Source organism: Scyliorhinus torazame, chromosome 7, assembly GCF_047496885.1.
Source record: "Scyliorhinus torazame isolate Kashiwa2021f chromosome 7, sScyTor2.1, whole genome shotgun sequence".
Taxonomy (NCBI): Eukaryota; Metazoa; Chordata; class Chondrichthyes; order Carcharhiniformes; family Scyliorhinidae; genus Scyliorhinus; species Scyliorhinus torazame.
Window position 1 is genome coordinate 164,940,631 of NC_092713.1, and position 23,876 is coordinate 164,964,506.

A 23,876-nucleotide genomic window follows, 5' to 3' on the forward strand; every position below is an offset into this window, starting at 1 on the left:
ACAGCATAGAATATGCCTTTGGCCCATTGCGTCTGTGTCGGTCAAAAACAACCACTTTACTGTGAAATTAATTCTTCAATTCAAATGTAACCATCCGACGGGATTTGAACCCGGTCCCAGGAGGACTACCCTGGGTCCCTAGAATTACTAGTCCAGGGACGATCCCACCACGCCACCATCTTGTTCACCCTTGTCAAATCTCCCCTCAATCTCCTTCCCCAAGGAGAACAGTCACAGCTTCTCCAGCCTAGCCTTGCAACTAATATCCCTCATCCCTCGAATCATTCTGGTAAATCTCCTCTACACCCTCTCAAGGAACCTCACATCCTTCCTAGAGTGCGATGACCAGCACTGGATGCAATTCTCTAGCTGTGGCCTAACCAGAGCTTTATAAAGGTTCCTTTGCACTCAATTTCTCTATTTATAAAGCCCAAGATTACATACTTTGACAAAACCACTGAGAAGATCAACTAGAACCAGGAGACCACCGAGCAGATTAAATTTGTAATGACTGTAATAACTATTCATCTGTCATCACCAATGTGACGTAACAGTTATTCTTGCAACTGAATGTAAAAAAACAAGTTAATGATTCATGCTCGCTATTGTAATGTTCAAAGAAAAAAATGTTACAAAGTTTATAACCGTTTTTGCAAAGAAAGGGGGATGTGACATCATAATTTTAAGAACTGCAAGGGTTAATGTAATGTTTAAATAAACCACTAGAGGGAGCTAGATGTATATAAGACATTGATGCTAAGCCTTGTAGGTGAGAGGTTGAGGAGAAAGCTAGAGATTAGACTGAAGGAAAGATAGTGTGAGTGAGGGCAGATCATAGTTAATGTGATTGTGTAGAGATTAGTAGTAGATGAGGGTTGATTATTTGTTTATCATCAATTGTATTATATAGGAGTGTCAAATCCAAATAAGTAGTGTTAATAAATTTATAGCTTTGTTCAATTTAAAGGGCAGCATGGTAGCACAGTGGTTAGCACAGTTGCTCCACAGCACCAGGGTCCCAGGTTCGATTCCCGGCTTGGGTCACTGTCTGTGCGGAGTCTGCATGTTCTCCCCGTGTGTGCGTGGGTTTCCTCCGGATGTTCCGGTTTCCTCCCACAGTCCAAAGATGTGCAGGAGGTGGATTAGACATGATAAATAATAATAACAATCGTTTATTGTCACAAGTAGGCTTTAATGAAGCTACTGTGAAAAGCCCCTAGCCGCCACATTCCGGCGCCTGTTCGGGGAGGCTGGTACGGGAATTGAACCGTGCTGCTGGCCTGCCTTGGTCTGCTTTCAAAGCCAGCGATTTACCCCTGTGCTAAACCAGCCCCTACATTGCCCTGAGTGTCCAAAAAAAAAAGCTTAGGTGGGGTTGTTGGGTTACGAGGATAAGGTGGAGGTGTGGGTTTAAGTAGGGTGCTCTTTCCAAGATCCAGTGCAGACTCGATGGGCCGAATGGCCTCTTTCTGCACTGTAAATTCTATGAAAGCTATTTGTGGTCTTTGTGAACACAACATCAACCACCCTAAAATTAGCAACACAAAGAACACCACAACAGACTGGAATTTAATTGAGGGGTTTGGATAGTTTACATATAGAGTAACATACCGGGGAGTGAGTTACAGACTGGAATCTAATCGAGGGGTTCGGGTGGTTTATATATAGAATAACAGATACCCGGGAGTGAGTTACAGACTGGAATCTAATCAAGGGGTTCGGGTGGTTTATATATAGAATAACAGATACCTGGGAGTGAGTTACAGACTGGAATCTAATCGAGGGGTTTGGGTGGTTTATATATAGAATAACAGAGACCTGGGAGTGAGTTACAGACTGGAATCTAATCGAGAGGTTTGGGTGGTGATGTGTTAAGTAAGTTGGTTCAACGTTGACTGCAACTGGATGCAGTGAAACTAGAAACAGGCTTCTGACACAGGAGATGGTCCAGCACTGTTTTATTGAACTTGCTGATTGCTGTACATAGTCTGCTGTGGGTTGACACTCTATCAATCTAACTGATAACCTCCTACTGGCTTGACCAGACTAACTCTCTACCTCATGGTGATAGTGCTCACTGGCTTGTGCACTCTTACCATCTCAGTAGCTGTGTCCTGTAGAGAGAGGGAGAGTCTTAATGACCTGTGTGCTTTATAGTGGTGGTGTCCTGTCTGGTGATTGGTTGTTATGTGTCGTGTGTGTTCATTGGTTATCCTGTGTGTCAATCACTGCCTGTCTGCATCTCATTATATACATGAGTGGATATTATGACATCTTCCCCTTTTGAAGTAAATTTTGGAACGTGGCGATATATATACATGCATGATTATATACAAGTGGTGAGTGAATGAACATATGTACATGGGAAGTGTCTATCGTGCAGATGCAGAGCAAGCTGAACAAAATTTACAAGATTGAAGTCAATAGATTTAGTCTTTGTGGCGGGCGACAAATTCCTGTCCATTTAAATAGATTCCCATCAAGCCTTCGACTATGACGCTCTTTCTCACTATCCTCATCACTATCATCCAACTGTACGTTTCCCTTTAGGTCTGCCAATTTTAACTGACTGTCATGATTCATGCCAGTTCAAACTCCCTCTCTTTATCTTTTTCCCTGATCTGTATCTCACTTTCTTTTTATTTTTGTTCTGCTAGGGGTATTCTTTCTTTTCTCCTTTCTTCTCTGTCCTTTTCTTTTTCCTCTCTTTCTCTTTCTTTTTCCTCTCTCTCACTCTCGTATTCAAGCCGCTTTAATTCTTTCTCATGTTCCATTTGTTTAATTTGCAACTGAATTTTTGCCACTTCCAATGAGTCAAACTCTATCTCAGGCAACATTAAATGCTTAACCACTGCCATAATTACCTCATATTTTTGCATTTTGTCAGGTAATGTTAACTGCAATTTTCCTGCCAAATCTAACAGACTGCTTTTCGTTTCTGTCCGTAAAGTACTACGTGTGACATTCTCCACCCCCAAAAACTTCTGAGCCTCTGAAAGAGCCATTGTTCACAACACTCTCCCCACTTAAACTAAAATACCACACCGGAAAAGCAACAATCCTTCACTGTCTTTAAGTTCACGAAAGCCAATCCAATAGATAGACTTTGATCCCCCTAGAGCCCCCAGTTGTTATGGGCGAGGCGTTTTCAGAACCCCAAAATGTATCATGGAGTTCAACCAACCTCTCCCTTTAATGTATTTGTTGCTTTTCCTAGCACACGGCTTGTTCTCTCGGGGTGGGATTACAATTATTGACACGTGGGTTTTTAAACACAAAACACTGTTTATTCCATGAACTCAACTTAACATCTTAACTAAACATTGGATCTCTTAACACCCCTTACTTCAAAGATAACTCAGAAAATATTGCAACAGTAAATAATTCCTCAAAATGTTCCTTTAAACTTCCAAGAGACTTAACACCTTTAAACAGAATCACATCAGGTTAAAGGCTTTACAATTATGAGTTTAAATCCCCCAAATGATCCAGAGATAGGCTTTCATGGCAGAGAATCCAGCTCACTGCAAACACAGACACACACACAGCTCTTTTCCTCCAAACTGCAGCTCTGGAAACACCCAGACACACACAAGCTGCTTTTTAAAACTGAAACTTCCAAAATGGCTGACCTGAGCTCAGCCCCACCCACTCTCTGACATCAGTTTTCTTAAAGGTACATTGCTTAAACATCCATGTCTTAAAGGTACTTTCACATGACACTCGTCCTTAATGTTGAAGAACTGGGGGCACTGCCCCTTTTGCCAGCCATGGGCAACATGTTGCATTACGCGCTGCAGTAGAGGATCTTTGGCAGTTTCTTCGCGTATCTGGGCAACTCGTTCATAGTGGCTGGGAGGTTGCTGGCACACAACTGCACCTGTGCCTCGATGTGGCGAATGAAGTCGCCCGGTTCACACGGCATGGTGATGGATCGGGATAGGGCATCCGCGACGATCAGCTCCTTGCCCGGTGTGTAGACGAGTTTGAAGTCATATCAGCGGAGACGAAGAAGAATCCGCTGCAGTTAAGGTGTCATGTCATTTAAATCCTTCTGGATTATGTGGACTAAATGCCTGTGGTCTGTTTCCACCGTGAACTTCGGCAGACCGTATACGTAGTCATGAAACTTGACTATTTCTGTCAGGAGACCCAGGTGCTCCTTTTCGACCTGGGCATACCGTTCTGTTTATGCCCTGGAGGCATATGCCACTGGAGCCCAGGGCGAAGAATCGTCACGCTGGAGGAGCACCGCCCCAATGCCGTCCTGGCTTGCATCTGTGGATATCTTGGTATCCTTGGTTGGGTCATAGAACTCCAGAACTGGGGCTGTGGTGAGCTTCGCCTTCAGCTCAAGCCATTCCGCTTGATGTGCGGGAAGCCACTGGAGCACTGTCGACTTTTTAACGAGATGCCGGAGGGCGGTGGTGTGGGATGCCATGTTGGGAATTAATTTTCTGAGAAAACTTACCATCCCAAGGAAGCGGAGGACCAACTTTTTGTTCTCTGGTGTCTTCATGGCATTGATTGCCAGCACGTTGTCAGCGTCAGGTTGCACACCTTGCTGTGAAATGTGGTCACCTAAAAACCTGATAGCGGACTGCCAAAACGAGCATTTGGCACAGTTGAGCTGGAGGCCATTCTCATGAATCCTCTGGAAAACCTGTTTGAGGCGAGCAATGTGATCCTCAGGCGTCGTGGACCAGATGATCGCGTCATCCACATAAACTCGCACCCCCTCGATGCCTACATCATTTGCTCCATTATGCGATTAAATACTTTGGAAGCTGAGATGATACCAAAAGGCATGTGGTTGTAGCAATACCTGCCGAACGGAGTGTTAAACGTGCACAGCTTCCGACTGGACTCGTCCAGCTGTATCTGCCAGAAACTACGGGAGGCGTCCAGTTTGGTAAAGAATTTGGCGTGAGTCATCTCACAGGTCAATTCTTCACGCTTCGGGATCGGGTAATGCTCTCGCATGATGTTGCGATTTAGGTCTTTGGGATCAATGCAAATGTGGAGTTCGCCAGAGGGTTTCTTGACGCAGACCATGGAACTGACCCAGTCTGTGGGTTCTGTGACCTTTGAGATGATGCCCTGGTCTTGGAGCTCTCGTAGCTGCGTTTTCAGATGATCCTTGAGGGGAGCCGGCACCCGGCGTGGTGCATGGATGACTGGGGTGGCATTCGACTTTAGCAATATCGTGTAGCTATATGGGAGCGTGCCCATCCCATCAAACACACTGGTATTGTGTGAGGATATCGTCTATCTCAGCCTGGAGATTCGCATTGGGCGAGGCCGTCGCCGGTGTCGAGGACATGGCATGAACTCGCTGTACAAGATTTAGGAGTTTGCATGCTTGAGCACTGAGCAGGGATGTCTTGTCAGGCCGGACGATCTCGAATCTCAATGTTGCCTTGATTGCCTTGTGAGAGGCACCTAGCTGACATGACCCACTGGCAGCTATGGCATTACCATTGTAGTCAAGGAGCTGGTAGGCTGGTGGAAGAATGCTAGGTTGGTGTCGGATGCTGTCGAGTTCCGACTGTGATATGAGGTTAGCAGACGCACCAATGACCAATTTAAATCGGATGCGAGACTGGTTGACCGTGATGACAGCACACCACTCGTCGTCAGGATCCACACTGAGGATCGAAAGGCGGTTGGCAGGCACGGTAGAGACCAACTCGCGTGTGGTGATGATGCCCACCCGATATGGAGACTCGAGGCAGTCGGCATCGGGATCCGTTGGGTTGTCTGGATCAGAATCCTCCATGCCTTATTGTACGCAGCGGTCACGTCTGCGCTGCAGCTGGGATCGCTGGCTGTTGTTCGGTGGAGCGGACCAGCAGAAGGCCACGTAGTGCCCAGGCTTTCCACACTGTAGACATCGCCTGCCTTTGGCTGGACATTGCCGCTTTAAATGGGCGGAGCCATAATTCGGACATGTCATGACGCTGACGTCAGCACGTTTTGTGCGCCATCGCGCATGCGCAGTGCGATCGACCGACGATCTTCGGCCTCATTGTCCACCCGGTCGTGGCGCGCATGCGTGGGGACCCGAGAAAAGTGCGCGAAACTGCCACTCTCCTCGATGCTCAGGCCTTGCATTTTCGCTATGGCCTGCACCCTTTCTGCCGCGTGGGAGGCCAGTTTTGCAGTTTCTGCCGCCCTGATGAGGGAGTAGCGATTTCTGGCATGCTCATGGACAACGCACGTTTCGATGGCGACGGAGAGAGTCAACTGTTTGATTTTGAGGAGCTGCTCCCGCAGGGAGTCGGACTGGACCCCGAAAACGATCTGATCCCGGATCATGGAATCAGTTGTTGAGTCATAATTACATGACTGCGCTAGGATGCAGAGATAGGTCAAGAAGGACTAAAAAGGTTCATCCTTACCCTGAAGCCTCTGTTGGAAGATGTATCGTTCAAAGCTCTCATTCACCTCAATGTCGCAGTGGCTGTCGAATTACAGCAGAACTGTCTTGAACTTTGTCTTGTCTTCGCCATCGGCAAACGTAAGCGAGTTATTAATGTGGATGGCGTGATCCCCCGCAGTCGACAGGAACAGTGCAATCATTCTGGCATCCGATGCTGCCTCAAGGTCGGAGGCCTCGATGTGCAGGAGGAACTTTTATTTGAAGACTTTCCAGTTGGCGCCGAGGTTGCCGGAGATCCGGAGTTGCAAAGGAGGCTGGATCTTCTCCATGCCGCTGGATGGCTGCTTGCTGGTCGTTGCAGATGCACTCGAGTTAGGTTTGTTAGGATTAATAGCACTCTGGTACCAGTAAGTTGGTTCAACGTTGACTGCAACAGGCTTCTGACACGGGCGATGATCCAACACTGTTTTATTGAACTTGCTGATTGCTGTACATAGTCTGCTGTGAGTTGACACTCTATCAATCTAACTGATAACCTCCTACTGGCTTGACCAGACTAACTCTCTACCTCATGGTGATAGTGCTCACTGGCTTGTGCACTCTTACCATCTCAGTAGCTGTGTCCTGTAGAGAGAGGGAGAGTCTTGATGCCCTGTGTGCTTTATAGTGGTGGTGTCCTGTCTGGTGATTGGTTGTTATGTGTCGTGTGTGTTCATTGGTTATCCTGTGTGCCAATCACTGCCTGTCTGCACCTCATTATATACATGAGTGGATATTATGACAGGTGGTTTATATACAGAATAACAGATTCCCGGGTGTGAGTTACAGACTGGAATCTAATCGAGGGGTTCGGGTGGTTTATATATAGAATAACAGACACCCGGGAGTGAGTTACAGACTGGAATCTAATCGAGGGGTTCGGGTGGTTTATATATAGAATAACAGATACCCGGGAGTGAGTTACAGACTGGAATCTAATCGAGGGGTTCGGGTGGTTTATATATAGAATAACAGATACCCGGGAGTGAGTTACAGACTGGAATCTAATCGAGGGGTTCGGGTGGTTTATATATAGAATAACAGATACCCGGGAGTGAATTACAGACTGGAATCTAATCAAGGGGTTTGGGTGGTTTATAGATAGAATAACAGATACCCGGGAGTGAGTTACAGACTGGAATCTAATCGAGGGGTTTGGGTGGTTTATATATAGAATAACAGATACCCGGGAGTGAGTTACAGACTGGAATCTAATCGAGGGATTCGGGTGGTTTATATAGAGAATAACAGATACCCGGGTGTGAGTTACAGACTGGAATCTAATCGAGGGGTTCGGGTGGTTTATATATAGAATAACAGGTACCCGGGAGTGAGTTACAGACTGGAATCTAATCGAGGAGTTCGGGTGGTTTATATATAGAATAACAGATACCCGGGAGTGAGTTACAGACTGGAATCTAATCGAGGGGTTCGGGTGGTTTATATATAGAAAAACAGATACCCGGGAGTGAATTACAGACTGGAATCTAATCAAGGGGTTTGGGTGGTTTATAGATAGAATAACAGTTACCCGGGAGTGAGTTACAGACTGGAATCTAATCGAGGGGTTTGGGTGGTTTATATATAGAATACAGATACCCGGGAGTGAGTTACAGACTGGAATCTAATAGAGGGGTTCGGGTGGTTTATATATAGAATACAGATACCCGGGAGTGAGTTACAGACTAGAATCTAATAGAGGGGTTTGGGTGGTTTATATATAGAATAACAGATACCCGGGAGTGAGTTACAGACTGGAATCTAATCGAGGGGTTTGGGTGGTTTATATATAAAATAACAGATGCCCGGGAGTGAGTTACAGACAGGAATCTAATCGAGGAGTTCGGGTGATTTATAGATAGAATAACAGATACCCGGGAGCGAGTTACAGACTAGAATCTAATAGGGGGGCTTGGGTGGTTTATATATAGAATAACAGATACCCGGGAGTGAGTTACAGACTGGAATCTAATCGAGGGGTTTATGTGGTTTATATAGAGAATAACAGATACCCGGGAGTGAGTTACAGACTGGAATCTAATCGAGGGGTTTGGGTGGTTTATATATAGAATAACAGATACCCGGGAGTGAGTTACAGACTGGAATCTAATCGAGGGGTTCTGGTAGTTTATATATAGAATAACAGATACCCGGGAGTGAGTTACAGACTGGAATCTAATCGAGGGGTTTGGGTGGTTTATATATAGAATAACAGGTACCCGGGAGTGAGTTACAGACTGGAATCTAATCGAGGGGTTTGGGTGGTTTATATATAGAATAACAGATACCCGGGAGTGAATTACTGACTGGAATCTAATCGAGGGGTTTGGGTGGTTTATATATAGAATAACAGATACCCGGGAGTGAATTACTGACTGGAATCTAATCAAGGGGTTTGGGTGGTTTATATATAGAATAACAGATACCCGGGAGTGAATTACTGACTGGAATCTAATCGAGGGGTTTGGGTGGTTTATATATAGAATAACAGATCCCCGGGAGTGAGTTACAGACTGGAATCTAATCGAGGGGTTTGGGTGGTTTATATATAGAATAACAGATACCCGGGAGTGAATTACTGACTGGAATCTAATCGAGGGGTTTGGGTGGTTTATATATAGAATAACAGATACCCGGGAGTGAATTACTGACTGGAATCTAATCAAGGGGTTTGGGTGGTTTATATATAGAATAACAGACACCCGGGAGTGAGTTACAGACTAGAATCTAATAGGGGGGTTTGGGTGGTTTATATATAGAATAACAGATACCCGGGAGTGAGTTACAGACTGGAATTTAATCGAGGGATTTGGGTGGTTTATATATAGAATAACAGATACCCGGGAGTGAGTTACAGGCTGGAATCTAATCGAGGGTTCGGGTGGTTTATATACAGAATAACAGATACCTGGGACTGAGTAGAAACAGATTGGAATCTACGAATTGTTGTCTTTCTTCATTTTGTTTGTCTGCTTTTTGCAGTATTTTGATTGGTGGTGCTGGTTGACAGTTCGTTAAAAAACGCAAAGAGCAACCCCCCCCCCCCCCCCCCCCTACCCCGCCGCCTCTCCTTGCAGGCTCTGCAACAGCCACCACCCTGATTGTGATTTGGTATCTGGGACCATCCCGCCCTATTTGACCTCTCTCTATGATCCTTGTGTTTCAGGCCGGCCCAATTTCCAAGAGCTACTTAAAAATGACATATTTGTGGACTTCCTAAACACGTTCCTCAGCTTGCCGGTAAGTGTTGGGAGTTGAATAAATCATTTGGAACCCGTTATAAAGCACTTAAGCTGCTGCTTCAGTGTGTGGATAGGATAGTTCGATTCATTTCACAAGGAATATTTCATTCGTTCTGTTCTCCTGCTTTTAAATTATTGTTTCTCGTACTTTTCCAGCATTTTGATGTTATTGTGTGGCACGACTGAGGGAATGTAGCATTGTCAGAGATGCCACATTTCCGATGGAATATCATATTGACGCAGTGCCTGCCCGCTCAGCTGGACATCACATATTGCACTGCGTGGACGAGCCAGGAAACTCTCCTCCTGTTTCATGGCCACAATTTACCTCTCAACCAATCCCTCCTTGAACAGATGATCTGCTGCAGAATTTTCCATCTGCAGGATCCTCTGCTTCACTGGCATCGCACCTACGCCCACCCGATGGCGTGGGGGTGGCCACAATGGGAAACGCCAGTGGTTGGCTGCGGGAACGGAGAATCCCGCTGCCGGCGGGCGTGCGCCGTGGCGGAAAACAGGACTGGCGGGACGGAGAATCCCGCCCCTGATTTTTGCTTTGCTGCTTGCGGGATCTTGCTGTGCCCCAATTTGCTGTTCCACTTTCCACATCACAAGCTGCGATGTTACCCTGTTCAGAAGGTAGTTCATTTTCTGCAGGATGTTTAAAAACATTTTTAAATTTACATTAAAAAAAAATACAGATTTAGAATGTCCAATTCATTTTTATCGAATTAAGGGGCAATTTAGCGCGGCCAATCCACCTACCAGGCACATGTTTGGGTTGTGGGGGCGAAACCCACGCAGGCACGGGGAGAATGTGGAGAAACTCCAAGCAGGGTGTTTTCAGATGGACATAAATGTGTGAATCACCCATCAACTCAAGTTAAAAACAAGGCAACCAACAATTTTTGAACTGTCAAGGAATTTTATCATTGAGGGCTCTTAACTCTCTCTCCAGTAAAAGCTTAACCAAAACACACATTTATTTCTTACCCCTGTGTTCGCTCAACTCCATTGGCTCTTCGCAGTTCCTCAATTGTAAAATCCTCATCCTTTGTTCAAATCCCCCCCATGGCCTCATCCCTCCCTATCCGTGTATCCTCCAATCCTACAACCCCCCCATTCTTTGATTTTTGAAGTATTTTTAATTGATTTCATAATTATTTACAGTGGCATTTGCCATGAAAAACCAGAAAAATATATAAGGAAAAAGAACAACAGTACACACAAAAATCATAAAACAAAGGAAATAATGAATTATTATTCAAGCAAAGGAACATATGTACAGGTGTGGGAACTCCTATCTTTGAGCCCCCTGTAGGTTAGCTGCCACAACCATACTGTTTTAGTTATGATACTGTTGCCTCCTGGTGCTAGAACATATCAGAGGGAGTGTTTGTGGAGGCCAGACGTGCTTCGGCATTGCTGCAGTGGTCGCTGTGGTCTCCCCCATGTGTGCTCTCACCCTTTGGCCCTTCTGTTTCCCCTGCCCTGCTTGCCCTGTGTTTTCCTTAGCATTGTCTCCCCTGCTCCTGCCCCCCCCCCCCCCATCCTTTCCTCTACCCACCCCCCCGCCTTTCCCCTCCCTCCCCCTTTCTTTTCTCCCTCCACTGTCTGATTTGGTCTGCCCTCCCTTCCCCCTCACTTATTGGTCGCTGGTCACGAACAGGTCTCGGAACAGGCTGGTGAATAGCTTCCACGCGCTGTGGGATCCTTCCTCCGATCCCTGAATGGCGAATTTTATTTTTTCCTGTTTGAGAAACTCTGCCAAGCCGGACAGCCAGTCTGCGGCCTTGGGTGACGCTGCTGGTCCCCAGCCGAGCAGGAGTCTTCGGGAGGGACAAAGGAGGCAAAGGCTAGGGAATCCACCCCTTTCCCCATAAAGAGCTCTCGCTGCTCTGATACCCCAAAGACCGCCATGGTGGGCATGGCTCCATACTCACCCCCACAACCTTGGACATGGCCTTGGAAAAGGCTATCCAGTGCGCGTCTGGGGCAAGACTAGAACATGTGGGTGCAGTTGGCGGGGCCTCCCTGGTACCACTCACATTTGTCCTCCACCTCTGGGAAGAACCTGCTCATTTGAGTTCTGGTTAGGTGCGTCCTGTGCACCACCTTTAGCTGCATTAGGCTCAGCCCTGCGCTCGTGGGGGTGGAGTTTGCCCTGTGTGGTGCTTCGATCCAGAGTCATTCCCTATCTCTGTGCCTAACTCTCCCTCCCACTTCTCCCACGTCTCATCCAGTGGTGACCGTACCTCCTCTAGTGGACATCCGTAAGTGTCGGCACAGTTAACGTCCCCTACTTTGCCTGCGGTCAGACGTCTGTCCAGTAGGCAGTATCCTGTTAGCTGGGGGACGTTGCTGTTGCCTTTCGGAGGTAATTCCTTATTTGCATATAATGTAACTCATTCTCTTTTGGGAGCTGGAGCTTGTCCGTGTATTGCCCCAGGGTCACTACTCTGCCATCTAAGTCCCCTACCGTCAGTTCCCCTTCCATCAGTTCCCCTTCAACCTGCCTCCACCTTTTAAAGGTGGCATCCATAGTCACGGAGGGGAATTTATGGTCCTTGCAGATGGAGGGCCATGGTTGACCAAAATGGTGTCTCAGTTGGTTCCACATTCTCAGGGTGACCACTACCACTGGGCTTCTTGAGTACCTGGCTGGGGGGGATGGGAGTGGGGCTGTGGCCAGTGCTCGGAGGGATGTCCCTGTGCAGGAGCTCTCCTCCATTTTAACCCATTCTGCTCCCGGCTCCTTGTGCCATCCCCAAACTCTTTCTGCGGTAGCTGCCCATGGTAGAATAGGAGGCTTGGGAGGGCCAAGCCCCCCATGTTCCTCCTCCTTTTCAGTACACTCTTTCTAATCCTTGGGTTCTTCCCCCCCCGCCCACCCCCTACACAAATGCCATGATTAGTTTGTCTATCTTAGTGAAGAAGGCCTTGGGGATGAAGTTCGGAAGGGATCTGAACAGGAAGAGGAACCTGGGGAGCACGTTTATTTTGATTGTCTGCACTCTCCCTGCCAGGGAGAGCGGGAGTGAGTCCCATCTCCTCAGGTCCCTCGTTACCTCCTCCACCAGACTTGTGAGGTTCCATTTGTGGGTCCGTGTCCAGTTGTGGGCTATTTGGATCCCCAGGTAGCGGAATTTGGTTTGGGCCAACTTGAATGGCAGCTTCCCCAGCTCGGATTACTCCCCTTTGTGGGTTCACGGGGAAGATTTACACTTTTGCTCGGGTTAAGTTTGTAACCTGAGAAGGCTCCAAACTGTCTTAGGAGTTCCATTTACCTCCCATGCTGGCTAGGGGATTCGAGTCATAGAGGAACAAGTCATCTGCATAGAGTACTCTATGTTCCCTGTCTCCCCTCTGGATGCCTCCCCACTCCTTCGCTGATCTGAGAGCGATGGCTGGTGGCTCGATTGTCAGGGCAAATAGCAGTGGGGACACATCCCTGCCTCGTTCCTCTGTGCAGCCAGAAGTATTTAGAGCAATGGTGTTTGTCCGTAAGCTCGCCATGTGAGCACTGTACAGTAGTTTCACCTACGAGGTGAACCTCGGCCCAACCCAAATGGTTCCAGTACCTCCATGAGGTAACTCCATTTAACTCTTTCAAAGGCTATCTCTGCGTTCAGGGAGATGATCACTTCTGGTGTTCCCATCCTGGGTGGGGTCATGACCCGCCTCCGTCGGGTCTTTGTCTATTTTAGGGATCAGTGATATCGAGGCCTGTGCCGAAGTACCTTCTCGACAGCGAATTATTGAATATCTCCCACAGGTGCGGGGCCAGTGCTGTCGCAAAAGGTCCACTGGGAATCCGTCTGAACCCGATGCCTTCCCCGGCTGCATTGAGTGGATACTCTCCATGACTTCTCCCAGTCCCAATGGTGCTTCTAGGCCCTGCTTTCTCTCCTCCCCATGACTGGTATGTCCAGCCCGGCAAGGAACTGTTTCATCTTCGAGGCCCCCTCCAGGGACACAGAAGTGTACAACAAGGGCAGCACGATGGCGCAGTGGTTAGCACTGCAGCCTCGCGGCGCTGAGGTCCCAGGTTCGATCCCGGCTCTGGCTCACTATCCATGTGGAGTTTGCATATCCTTCCTGTGTTTGTGTGGGTTTTGCCCCCACAACCCAAAGATGTGCAGGGTAGGTAGATTGGCCAGGCTAAATTGGACACGCTAAAGGGCAGCACAGTGGTTAGCACAGTTGCTCCACAGCTCCGGGGTCCCAGGTTCGATTCCCGGCTTGGGTCACTGTCTATGCGGAGTCTGCACGTTCTCCCCGTGTCTGTGTGGTTTTCCTCCGGGTGCTCCGGTTTCCTCCCACAGTCCTAGGATGTGCAGGTTAGGTGGATTGGCCATGCTAGATTGCACTTAATGTCCAAAAAAGGTTCGTTGGGGTTACGGGGATAGGGTGGAGGTGTGGGGATGGGGTGGAGGTATGGGCTGGGGTGGTGTGCTCTTTCCAAGAGCCGGTGCAGACGCGATGGGCTGAATGGCCGCCTCCTGCACTGGAAATTCTGTGATCCTATGATGAAAAATTGCCCCTTAATTGGAATAAATGAATTGGGTACTCTAAATTTAAATAAAAAAGAAGAGTACAGCTCTCGGTGGAAAGTCACAAAGGCCTCGTTGATCTCATGTGGTGCTGTGACTAGCTTGCCTCTCCCATCCTTCACCCAAGCTATTTCCCTGGTGGCTGCCTGCTTTCTCAGCTGGTGAGCCAGCAGGTGGCCAGCCTTGTCTCCGTGCTCATAGAAGGTCCCCTGTGTCGGCAGAGCTGGTTCACTGCTTTTCCAGTGGAGAGCAAGTTGAATTCCATTTGTAGTTTTTGCCCCTCCGTCAGTACTTCCCAGTGGGGGAATCCCAGTGTGGACTATCGCCGATCCACTTCTAATATGGAGCCAACCATCCGCTGCCCAGCTGCCCTCTCCTTATCCCTGAGTGTCTTGTATGCAATTATTTCCCCCCTTATGACCGCCTTCAGTGCCTCCCAATGTTGCAGGTTACATACCCGTCAATGGCTTGTGACATTCTTTCGCGGAATGCCTTGTCGATGAGGAGGGCTGTGTCCAGCCTCCATGGGGGGTGCTGGACACATGTAGTGTGGTGTGAAAAATAGTCACTTTTCTACGATAACTCGCCAAAAAAGACGCAGTAACTCATTCCCCAACTCTAGTAAGTTAGAGGAAGAAAGAGACGGGCAATATAAGAAAAAATGCCCGGAAAAAGCCAAACTAGGGGCCGAGCAGAGACCAGGAATGGGAGGGGCCAGGGACGACCACACTCTGACGAGCCCAGCAGCGCAATAGGCAGCGAAGCACAAGTTTTACCAAATCAACAGGAGTAAGACAGACAGGAACAAGCTCCTCCCGCATCAGTGGGGGGGAGGGTTGGGGGGGGTGCGGGGGGTGCTGGAAGGCAACCTTCACCAAGGCACTGAAGGAGCACCAACAGGAGATAAAGGCTGAGATAAAAGCGGACATTCAGGCTTGCGGATTGTGTGCCTACCAGAGGGGATCGAAGGCAGGGACCCCACGGTATACGTGACCGAGATGCTAGGCAACCTGGTGGGAAGGGAGCCTTTCCCCAACCCACCAGAAATAGACAGAGCACACCGGTTGCTGCACCCAAAACCCAAAGCTGGGGAACAACCGAGGGCAGCAATAGCCAAACTGCACCGGTACCAGAACCGAGAAAGAATCCTGCGCTGGGCCAGGCAGTCCAAAAACTGCAGCTGGGAAGGACATACTATTAGGATATCCCGGGACATTGGGGTGGACCTGGCCAGGAAACGGGCTGAGTTTAACAGAAAAAAGCAGCCCTGTAAAAGAATGGCGTACGCTTTGGTATGCTGTACCCTGCGAAGCTCTGGGTCACATACAAAGTATGGTAAACCACTTTTGTACTTATATTAGAGGATGTACGATAGAACCTGCACTACAGGTTCGCCTGTGGCCACTGCCTGCTGGCTCTGCCCAGGAGACGGGGTATAAATATGTGTGTCCTCCAGCTTGCAGCCATTTTGCCAGCTGCTGTGGGAGGCCACACATCTGATACCAATAAAGCCTCAGTTTGGATTCAACTTTCGTCTTTAAGTCAAATTGATCGTGCCTCAACTTATTGGTATCGGTTTCGAAGGATGGACCCTCCGTATTAAACCAGATCGCCTGCAGCTGGATCCGCACTCAAGCGACGCCAGAAAGGACTTCCAGCACTGGCTAGCTTGCTTTGAAGCGTATATCAACGCGGCTCCGACCCCTGTTCCAGAGGCTCAGAAGATCCATATCTTATATTCCAGGCTGAGCTCCAAAGTCTTCCCGCTGATCCAGGATGCGCCAAACTACGGCGAAGCCATGACTCGACTCAAGGACAGTTACGAGCAGAAGACAAACACGCTCTTCTCCAGGCACGCACTCGCAACTCATTCTCAGCTACTGGGTGAGTCCATAGAAGACTTCTGGAGGGCCCTAATCCCACTAGTCCGGGACTGGGACTGCCAGGACGTTACAGCTAAGGAACACTCCGACCTCCTTATGAGGGACGCCTTTCTGACTGGAATTGGGTCAGATATCATACGTCAGTGGCTCCTACAAGGGGCCACACGCGACCTCGCAGAGACTAAAACGCTAGCGCTCTCCATGACGGTCGCCCTGTGCAACGTCCAGTCCTATGCCCCCAACCGCGCGGCCCACTCCTCCTACGCTTCATGGACCTCATAGGCAGCTGCCCAGAGGGCACTGCCCAGCCAATACGCCTGCGCTATACGCCAGCCAGCAAACCCCGGGGAGCCCCGATGCTACTTTTGCGGCCAGCAAAAGCACCCCCGCCAACGCTGCCCGGCCCGCGCTACCATTTGTAAAGCCTGCGGGAAGAAGGGCCACCTCGCCACGGTGTGCCAGGCTCGCTCGGTGGCCGCGATCGCCCTCACCCCCCCAGTCACAGACAATGGGCGCCGCAATCTCTTCCTCCCCGCCCAGACCATGTGCGATCAGTGGGCGCCGCCATCTTCCTCTCAGCGCGACATGTGCGTTTCATGGGCGCCGCCATCTTGCTCCACCCCCGCAATGTGCGTTCCATGGGCGCCGCCATTTTGTAACCCCCAAGATCTCTGAGCGCCGCCATCTTGTCTACCCCTCAGCACATGGACACCACCAGCGTTCCAAGATCTGAACTCAATGGCCGCCCCATTACCCGACGACCAACCAAGGCTCACCTCCATGTCACTCGATCAGTCTCGCCCGCATAACCTGACCAACGCATCCACCAGTGTGAAAGTCGACGGCCATGTGACCTCTTTACCTGCTGGACTCTGGGAGCACCGAGAGCTTTATACACCCGGATACGGTAAGGCGCTGCTCCCTCACGATACACCCCGCCAATCAAAAAATCTCCCTGGCCTCCGGATCCCATTGCATAGCGATCCAGGGGTACTGTACGGTCACGCTCACGGTCCAGGTCGTAGAATTCCACGGCTTCCGCCTCTACGTTCTCCCTAACCTCTGCGCTGCACTTATCCTCGGCCGAGATTTCCAGTGCAACCTCCAGAGCCTAATCCTTAAATTCGGCGGACCCTTACCACCCCTTACTGTGTGTGGTCTCGCGACCCTAAAGGTTGACCCACCTTCCCTCTTTGCAATCTAACTCCAGATTGAAAACCCGTCGCCACCAGGAGCAGACGGTACAGCATCCAGGATAAGACCTTCATCAGGTCCGAAGTCCAGCGGTTGCTTCGGGAAAGCATCATTGAGGCCAACAACAGCCCCTGGAGAGCTCAAGTGGTAGTGGTTAAATCTGGGGAGAAACACCGAATGGTCGTGGACTACAGCCAGACCATCAACAGGTACACGCAGCTCGACGCGTATCCCCTCCACGCATATCTGACATGGTTAGTCAGATTGCACAGTACTGGGTCTTCTCAACGGTGGACCTGAAATCCGCTTACCACCAGCTCCCCATCCGTAAACCTGACCAGCCATACACCGCCTTCGAAGCAGACAGCCGTCTATATCACTTCCTTAGGATCCCCTTCGGCGTCACTAACGGGGGGGCGGGGGTAAAAAATAGGACCAGAGCGAGAGCAGCAATATGGCTACAAAGGGCCGCAACCAAGGGCCCAGAGCAAACAAGCTCTGCAAGCAACCATCCAGTACGGTCTCTGGGTGAAGGGAGACCCCGGAGTGCAGGAGCCTAACCCCATGGCGGACGCACAGTGGGCGGTCATGTCGGGTGCCCCCGGGACAAAGGGAAACCCTGGGGCGCAGGGACCCGACCACATGGAGAGAGCAGTGACAGCAGCCATCCTGGATGGCCCCCTAACAAAGGGAAACCCCGGAGGGCAGGGGCGCGTCCACCAAGTAAGTATGGTTAATCCCACAGGAGCGAGGGGCAGAAGCCTCCCACCAGGATAGTCACCTGGAACGTCAGGGGGCTCAACGGCCCAGTGAAAAGATCCAGAGTCTTCACCCATCTAAGAAACATGGGAGCCGACATAATCTTCCTCCAAGAGATGCACCTGAGAGAGCAGGACCGACTGCGGGTAAGGTAAGTAACTGTGGGTGGGACAAACCTACCATTCCTGCTATGGGACGAAAACCAGGCGGGTGGCAATACTGATCAGCAAGAGGACGATGTTTAAGGCGACGAAGACGGTTATAGACCTAGGGGGGGCGGTACGTCATGGTCAGCGGGGCCCTAGACGGGGCATCGGTAGTATTTGTTACGTGCACGCTCCCAACTGAGACGACACAAAATTTATTAAAAAGGGGCAGATGCACATGGCGGATGCAGTGTTTAATTAAAAAGACCATGGTGGAAATCCCCGACATAGCGACACACCGACTGATCATGGGGAGGGGGGGGGAGGGACCTTAACTGTGTACAGGACCCACGGACAGATAGGTCAAACCCCAAAACAAGGAAGACCTCAAACATGGCGAAGGAACTCGGTCTGTTTATGGAGCAGATGGGGGCGGTGGACCCCTGGAGGTTCGCCCACCCGGGGGAGAAAGAGTTCTCCTTCTCCCCAGTGCATAACGTACATGCCAGGATTGACTTCTTTGTGATGCTTCCAGGGTTGGTCAAAGCGGAATACTCTGCAATTGTAATCTCCGACCACGCTCCACATTACATGGACGTGAGGTTGGAGACGGGCAGGGCCCAACGCCCCACATGGAGGTTGGACACTGCCCTACTAGCCAACACGGCTTTCACCGAAAGGGTATCACAGGCCATAGTGGAGTATACGGAGAACAACCAAAACGTGTAGGTCTCACCCTCCACCCTGCAAAGCGCAAAGAGACAGGGAGGGAAGGATGGCTAGGCAGCAGCTGGTCGACTCCATACTGGAGGTAGGCCGGAAATACTCCAAGGCCCCAACTGTTGAGCTCCTAGCAGAGAGGAAAAGCTACAAAATGGACTTTGACCTTCTCTCCATGAGGAAAACAGTGCAGCAATTCCGCCAGGCATGGGGGACCCTATATGAACATGGAGAAAAAGCCAGCCACCTGCTGGCACATCAGCTGAGACAGCAGGCAGCCACTCGAGAGATTGCGCAAATTAGGGACAACAGAGGCACATTAGAAACAGACCCAGAAAAGGTCAACAAAACCTTTTGAGGTCTTTTACCAAGGGCTGTACTCCTCAGAACCCCCAGCAGGGGAATCGGGGATGAAACAGTTCCTCGATGGACTGGAGATGCCAGTTGCGGGGGATGACAGAAAACGGGGCCTGGGAGCACCACTAGAACTGGGAGAGATCATGTAGAGTATTAGCTTCAAGCAGGCGGGGAAGGCACCGGGACCAGGCGAGTTCCTGGCGGACTTCTAAAAATCATTCGCTACAGCACTGGCCCCGTAGTGCGGGAGATGTTCACAGATTCACTGGCTAGGGGCACACTATCACCTACACTAGCACAGGCCTCAATCTCGCTAATACCTAAGAAAGACAAAGACCCAACGGAATGTGGGTCATACAGACCCATCTCTCTATAAAATGTAGACTCTAAAATATTGGCCAAAATCCTAGTCAAGAGGTTGGAGAATTGCGTTCCAGAGGTGGTCGCAGAGGACCAGACGGGCTTTGTCAAAGGTAGACTGCTAACCTCAAACATCAGGCGCCTGCTGAACGTGATCATGACCCCATCCGGGGAGCGAACACCAGAGGTCGTCTCCCTGGTCGCAGAAAAGGCTTTCGACAGAGTCTAGTGGAAGTACCTTATAGAGGTGCTGGAACAGTTCGGACTTGGATCAGGGTTCACCTCATGGGTGAAGCTCCTGTACAAAGGTCCCACGGCGAGTGTACGGACAAACAACACCAGCTCCCAGTACTTCCAGCTGCACAGGGGCACCAGGCAGGGACGCCCGTTGTCCCCACTGCTGTTTGCCCTAGTGATCGAATCACTAGCGATTGCTCTCAAAACAGCAAAGAACTGGAAGGGGATCTGTAGCCACTTAAAATGGCCAACACCCGATTTAAAATGGCTAACTCCCGATTTAAAATGGCGAACGGCAAAGGCTAATGGGAAAGTCAGCCAACAGGACAAAATCGAGCAGCTGCAGGTTGGCTGTGTATTTACCTCTGGAAAGGCCAGACAAGATCGATACCAGCAACCATCAGCACAACAAAAACACCATCCATCTGCATACTAATGAGCAATCCCCGGGAACGATGAGCAACATTTAGACACACAAAGCAAAACCAGACTCTTTGGCGCCAGCAGAAGCCTACACAAAGGGAGGTGAACAACCACCTCAGGACCGCCCATCGATCAGGGAACCGCTCCAGCATTGGAGAAAATCGAACCAAGCGATTGGGACAAAGTCCAATCACTTGGAACGAGGTACAGAGTCCGCTCCGAAAGGTGGGAAGCCCCTGAGGACTATAAGAATTGAGCCCCAAGTTCAAGGCGCTCTCTCTTCCAGCTCTCTCTTCCACCGCTTGCAGCTCTCTTCACTCGATCTTCACTCTTCAACAGCCGCTCAAAATTGTAAGTCTTACTTCAACGCTCGCTACGAGATAGGTGCTCCTAGCTACCAATCTGTACCAACTTCGAAACCCGCAGGCTCAGAACCCAAACGAAAGGCCATTTGTTTCCCTGACCTGGTGGGCCAGTTCCAAGTTAAGTATAGGCCTGTTAGTTATAAGAAGTAGCTTAGACGTAGAATTTATGCATGAGTAGTGATTACTGTGTATAATAAACGTGCTTTGATTTAAATCTTACTAAGCGGTGTATTGGATTATTGATCATTACTCGGACTTGAACCACGTGGCGGTATCATAAAGGTACCTGGCGACTCAAGAGCCAAGGTGATAAAACAGAGCAATTAAACTAAGGCAAAGTTAGCAACATTATTTGGCGACATCCTGACAGGACCCGATCTAGAAGTGGAAATCCACTCCGGGAGAACCCAAGAATTTGAATTAGAGATCCAATTGGAAAATGAAAACCACAAGTGTTCAAGCAGTTCTGATCAATACTCATAATTCGGAAGTGTGTGTATGCATGTGTAACTAACAGGGCGATAAGGTAAAACTGATAGATTTTTTGTTGCGACAAAACTGTTGGAAGTTTGTATTTCGGAAAGTAGCGAAAGCCGTACCCGTATTTACAGCACCGCCTTAATACCCCTGTCCCAAATTTGAAGAGCAGCATTCGGATTAAAACCCCTGTCCCAAAATTTGAAGAGCAGCATTCGGATAGGAAAGATGGCAATGCAGGCAATGCAGCGCCTAATGAACCCAGAGGAATTTGCGGTCGCAGCGACCAGCAGCAGTAGAGTGGGACAATGTCCCATTTGGGAGGAAGAGATCAGGAAATATCTCAAAGGGAAAGGATGGCCCCTTTGGAATGAATTCTGTGACAACGAGGAATCAGGTCCCGGGAGTATAGGACATACTTGGTGGGAGAACCTGAGCGAGATCCACAAAAAGAGCTCAGCGAAAGCTCGCAAGCCGATGGCAATCTTGTCCTGCTTGGCACAATTGCGAGGCACAGAGGAGGTCGCTAGTACGCTCAGGAAAGAAGTTGAGGGCATACATCGAATGAGTAAGGTCGATGTAAGCGAGGTAGAAAAGGGGAATTCAGAATTGAGGAGGAAGTTGGCGGCAAAAGATGGAGAGGTGGATGATGCCAAAAGGGCTCACCAGTCTTGTCTGGCGCACTTAAGCAGCTTTCAGTCTCAATACGAAAAGGCCTATCAGGACACGCAACGTGCAGTCCTGGTACGAGAAGAAACGGAAAACCAGGTAGAGGCATTACAGAAACAGTGTAGTGACCTCAAGGCAGCATTAAGAGCACTCCATGCTGCCACCACAGAAGTGCCGGAAGCAGATTGCAGAGCTGCAATCGCTGCTTTCTGTTCAGAAAGGTTTCCAGGAAACATTTGGAGAAAAATTAGATCAGGAAGACGGCCCTGATTGGGAAGAATTGAACGAAACAGCGCAGAGATATGTTCAGGGAACATGTGCGCAGGGAAAGCCACAAAAGAGAAAAGCGCCCCAACCCCCCACACAGCAGGTAGTTCAGGCTCCAATGAACCCAGTAACCACCCACCGCACAGCCACATCGGACGATGCGGAATTTCTATATTCCACCCCCTTAACAGTGACCCAATTACGGGACGCGTGCGATAAGATCACACCGTTCCTCCCCACCTCAGACCCCCACCATTTCTTTGCCACAGTCAAGCATCAGGCGACTATGTACAGCCTGGATGAACGAGAGCATGTAAAGCTCACAGTTTTAAGTTTAGACCCTTCAGTAGCCGCAGCCCTTCCCGACCCACAGAATGCAGGAGGAGGCACCCTTGCAGAAATGCATACCGCGATCCTGGATGCGATCGGGTATAACCGGGGTGACCCCGTAGATGGCCTCAACAAATGTAGGCAAAAGAAAGCCGAGCACCCCACAGCGTTTGCTGGACGCCTGTGGATTCACTTTGCAGCAGTCTTTGGAGACGTAGACCGTGCCCATTTGTCCCCAGACAACATGGCCAAATGGACCCGCACCCTTATCTCCCATGCCACAGAAACAGGACAGAAAGCTTGTACGAGTTATGATCCCTCAGAGGAGGCCCATAACGAGAAGTGGGTAGTGAAAAGATTGTCCAGCCCTTGGGAGCAATCTGTTCAAAGTAAACCCGCAGTTAAGAATACCGAGGAAAAGCAGGCCGGCGCAGATATGCAGGCAGTAAAAACACACCAGAACCCCGCATGGGTGAATGAGGGAAAGAACAGCCCCCCACCCAAGTCACAGGAGTGTTACAACTGTGGACAGTTGGGACACTCCGCAAGAGAGTGCAGTGCCCCAAAAAAGCCACAGAGAGCCCAGCAGACGGGCACTCTGAGTAAGAAAAAGACACAGCCCATTCATAGCGTTAGCGCCCGTTCAGATCAGACGGACTTGACCGTAACGGACTGACGGTGTACGGGCTCCCCCAGTTGGGTCTGCGACACCCTTTGGGATAGGTCCGGACGACCGGTAGTTGCAGCAAAAATTCAGGGATTGCCATAGAATTTCTATGGGACACAGGAGAGTCCCGCACCACAATAAATTCCTCCACCCTGTTTCAAAAAGACACGTGGCCCACTACAGCCACTATCACCCTCAGCGGCTTTACAGGCCACTCACAGCAGGGACACATCACAGCCTCTGTACCCATTCAAATCGGTACCATCGCCACCAAGCACCCCGTAGTTTTAGTTGACCTGCCCCACACAGCAGAACACATTCTGGGAATCTATTTCATGAATTCCCATAATCTTTCATTCGATCCAGTCAACCAGTGTGTCTGGAAGATGGCAAAATCCGCAAGAGCCCCCGCAACGCTCAACATAGGAGAGTACATGAACAAAATTAGCGCCGTAGGCGAATTTTGGTTCAACCCGACCACGCTTAGTACGGACAAGCAGGTTAGGGCAGTTCTGCAAAAGAACAGGGCAGTATTCGCGACCCACAAGCACGACTGCGGACGGATGACTGGCTCCGTACAAATAACAGGACCTGACCCCAGACCCCAAAAACAGTATGGATTTCCCCAAGAGGCAGAGGGAGAAATCTCAAAGGTAATAGAAAGCTTATTAGAGCAGGGCATACTTAGATCAGTAGCCTCCACTAATAATGCCCCGGTTTGGCCAGTGAGAAAACCCGATGGATCATGGCGACTGACCATCGATTACCGGGAACTCAACAAAGTCACCCCCGCAGCAGCCCGCACA

At 49.7% G+C, this 23,876-nt stretch overlaps 1 protein-coding gene across 2 annotated transcripts in view; it reads left to right on the forward strand.

The window, feature by feature from the left end:
• Window positions 1-23,876, forward strand: part of LOC140426674 (regulator of G-protein signaling protein-like) — a 186,779-nt gene that overhangs the window by 11,915 nt on the left and 150,988 nt on the right. For both annotated transcript variants that reach the window (XM_072511757.1, XM_072511758.1), the window contains exon 2: window positions 9,588-9,661. In XM_072511757.1, the coding sequence (XP_072367858.1) occupies window positions 9,588-9,661 (74 nt within the window). The remainder of the gene's footprint in view (window positions 1-9,587; window positions 9,662-23,876) is intronic.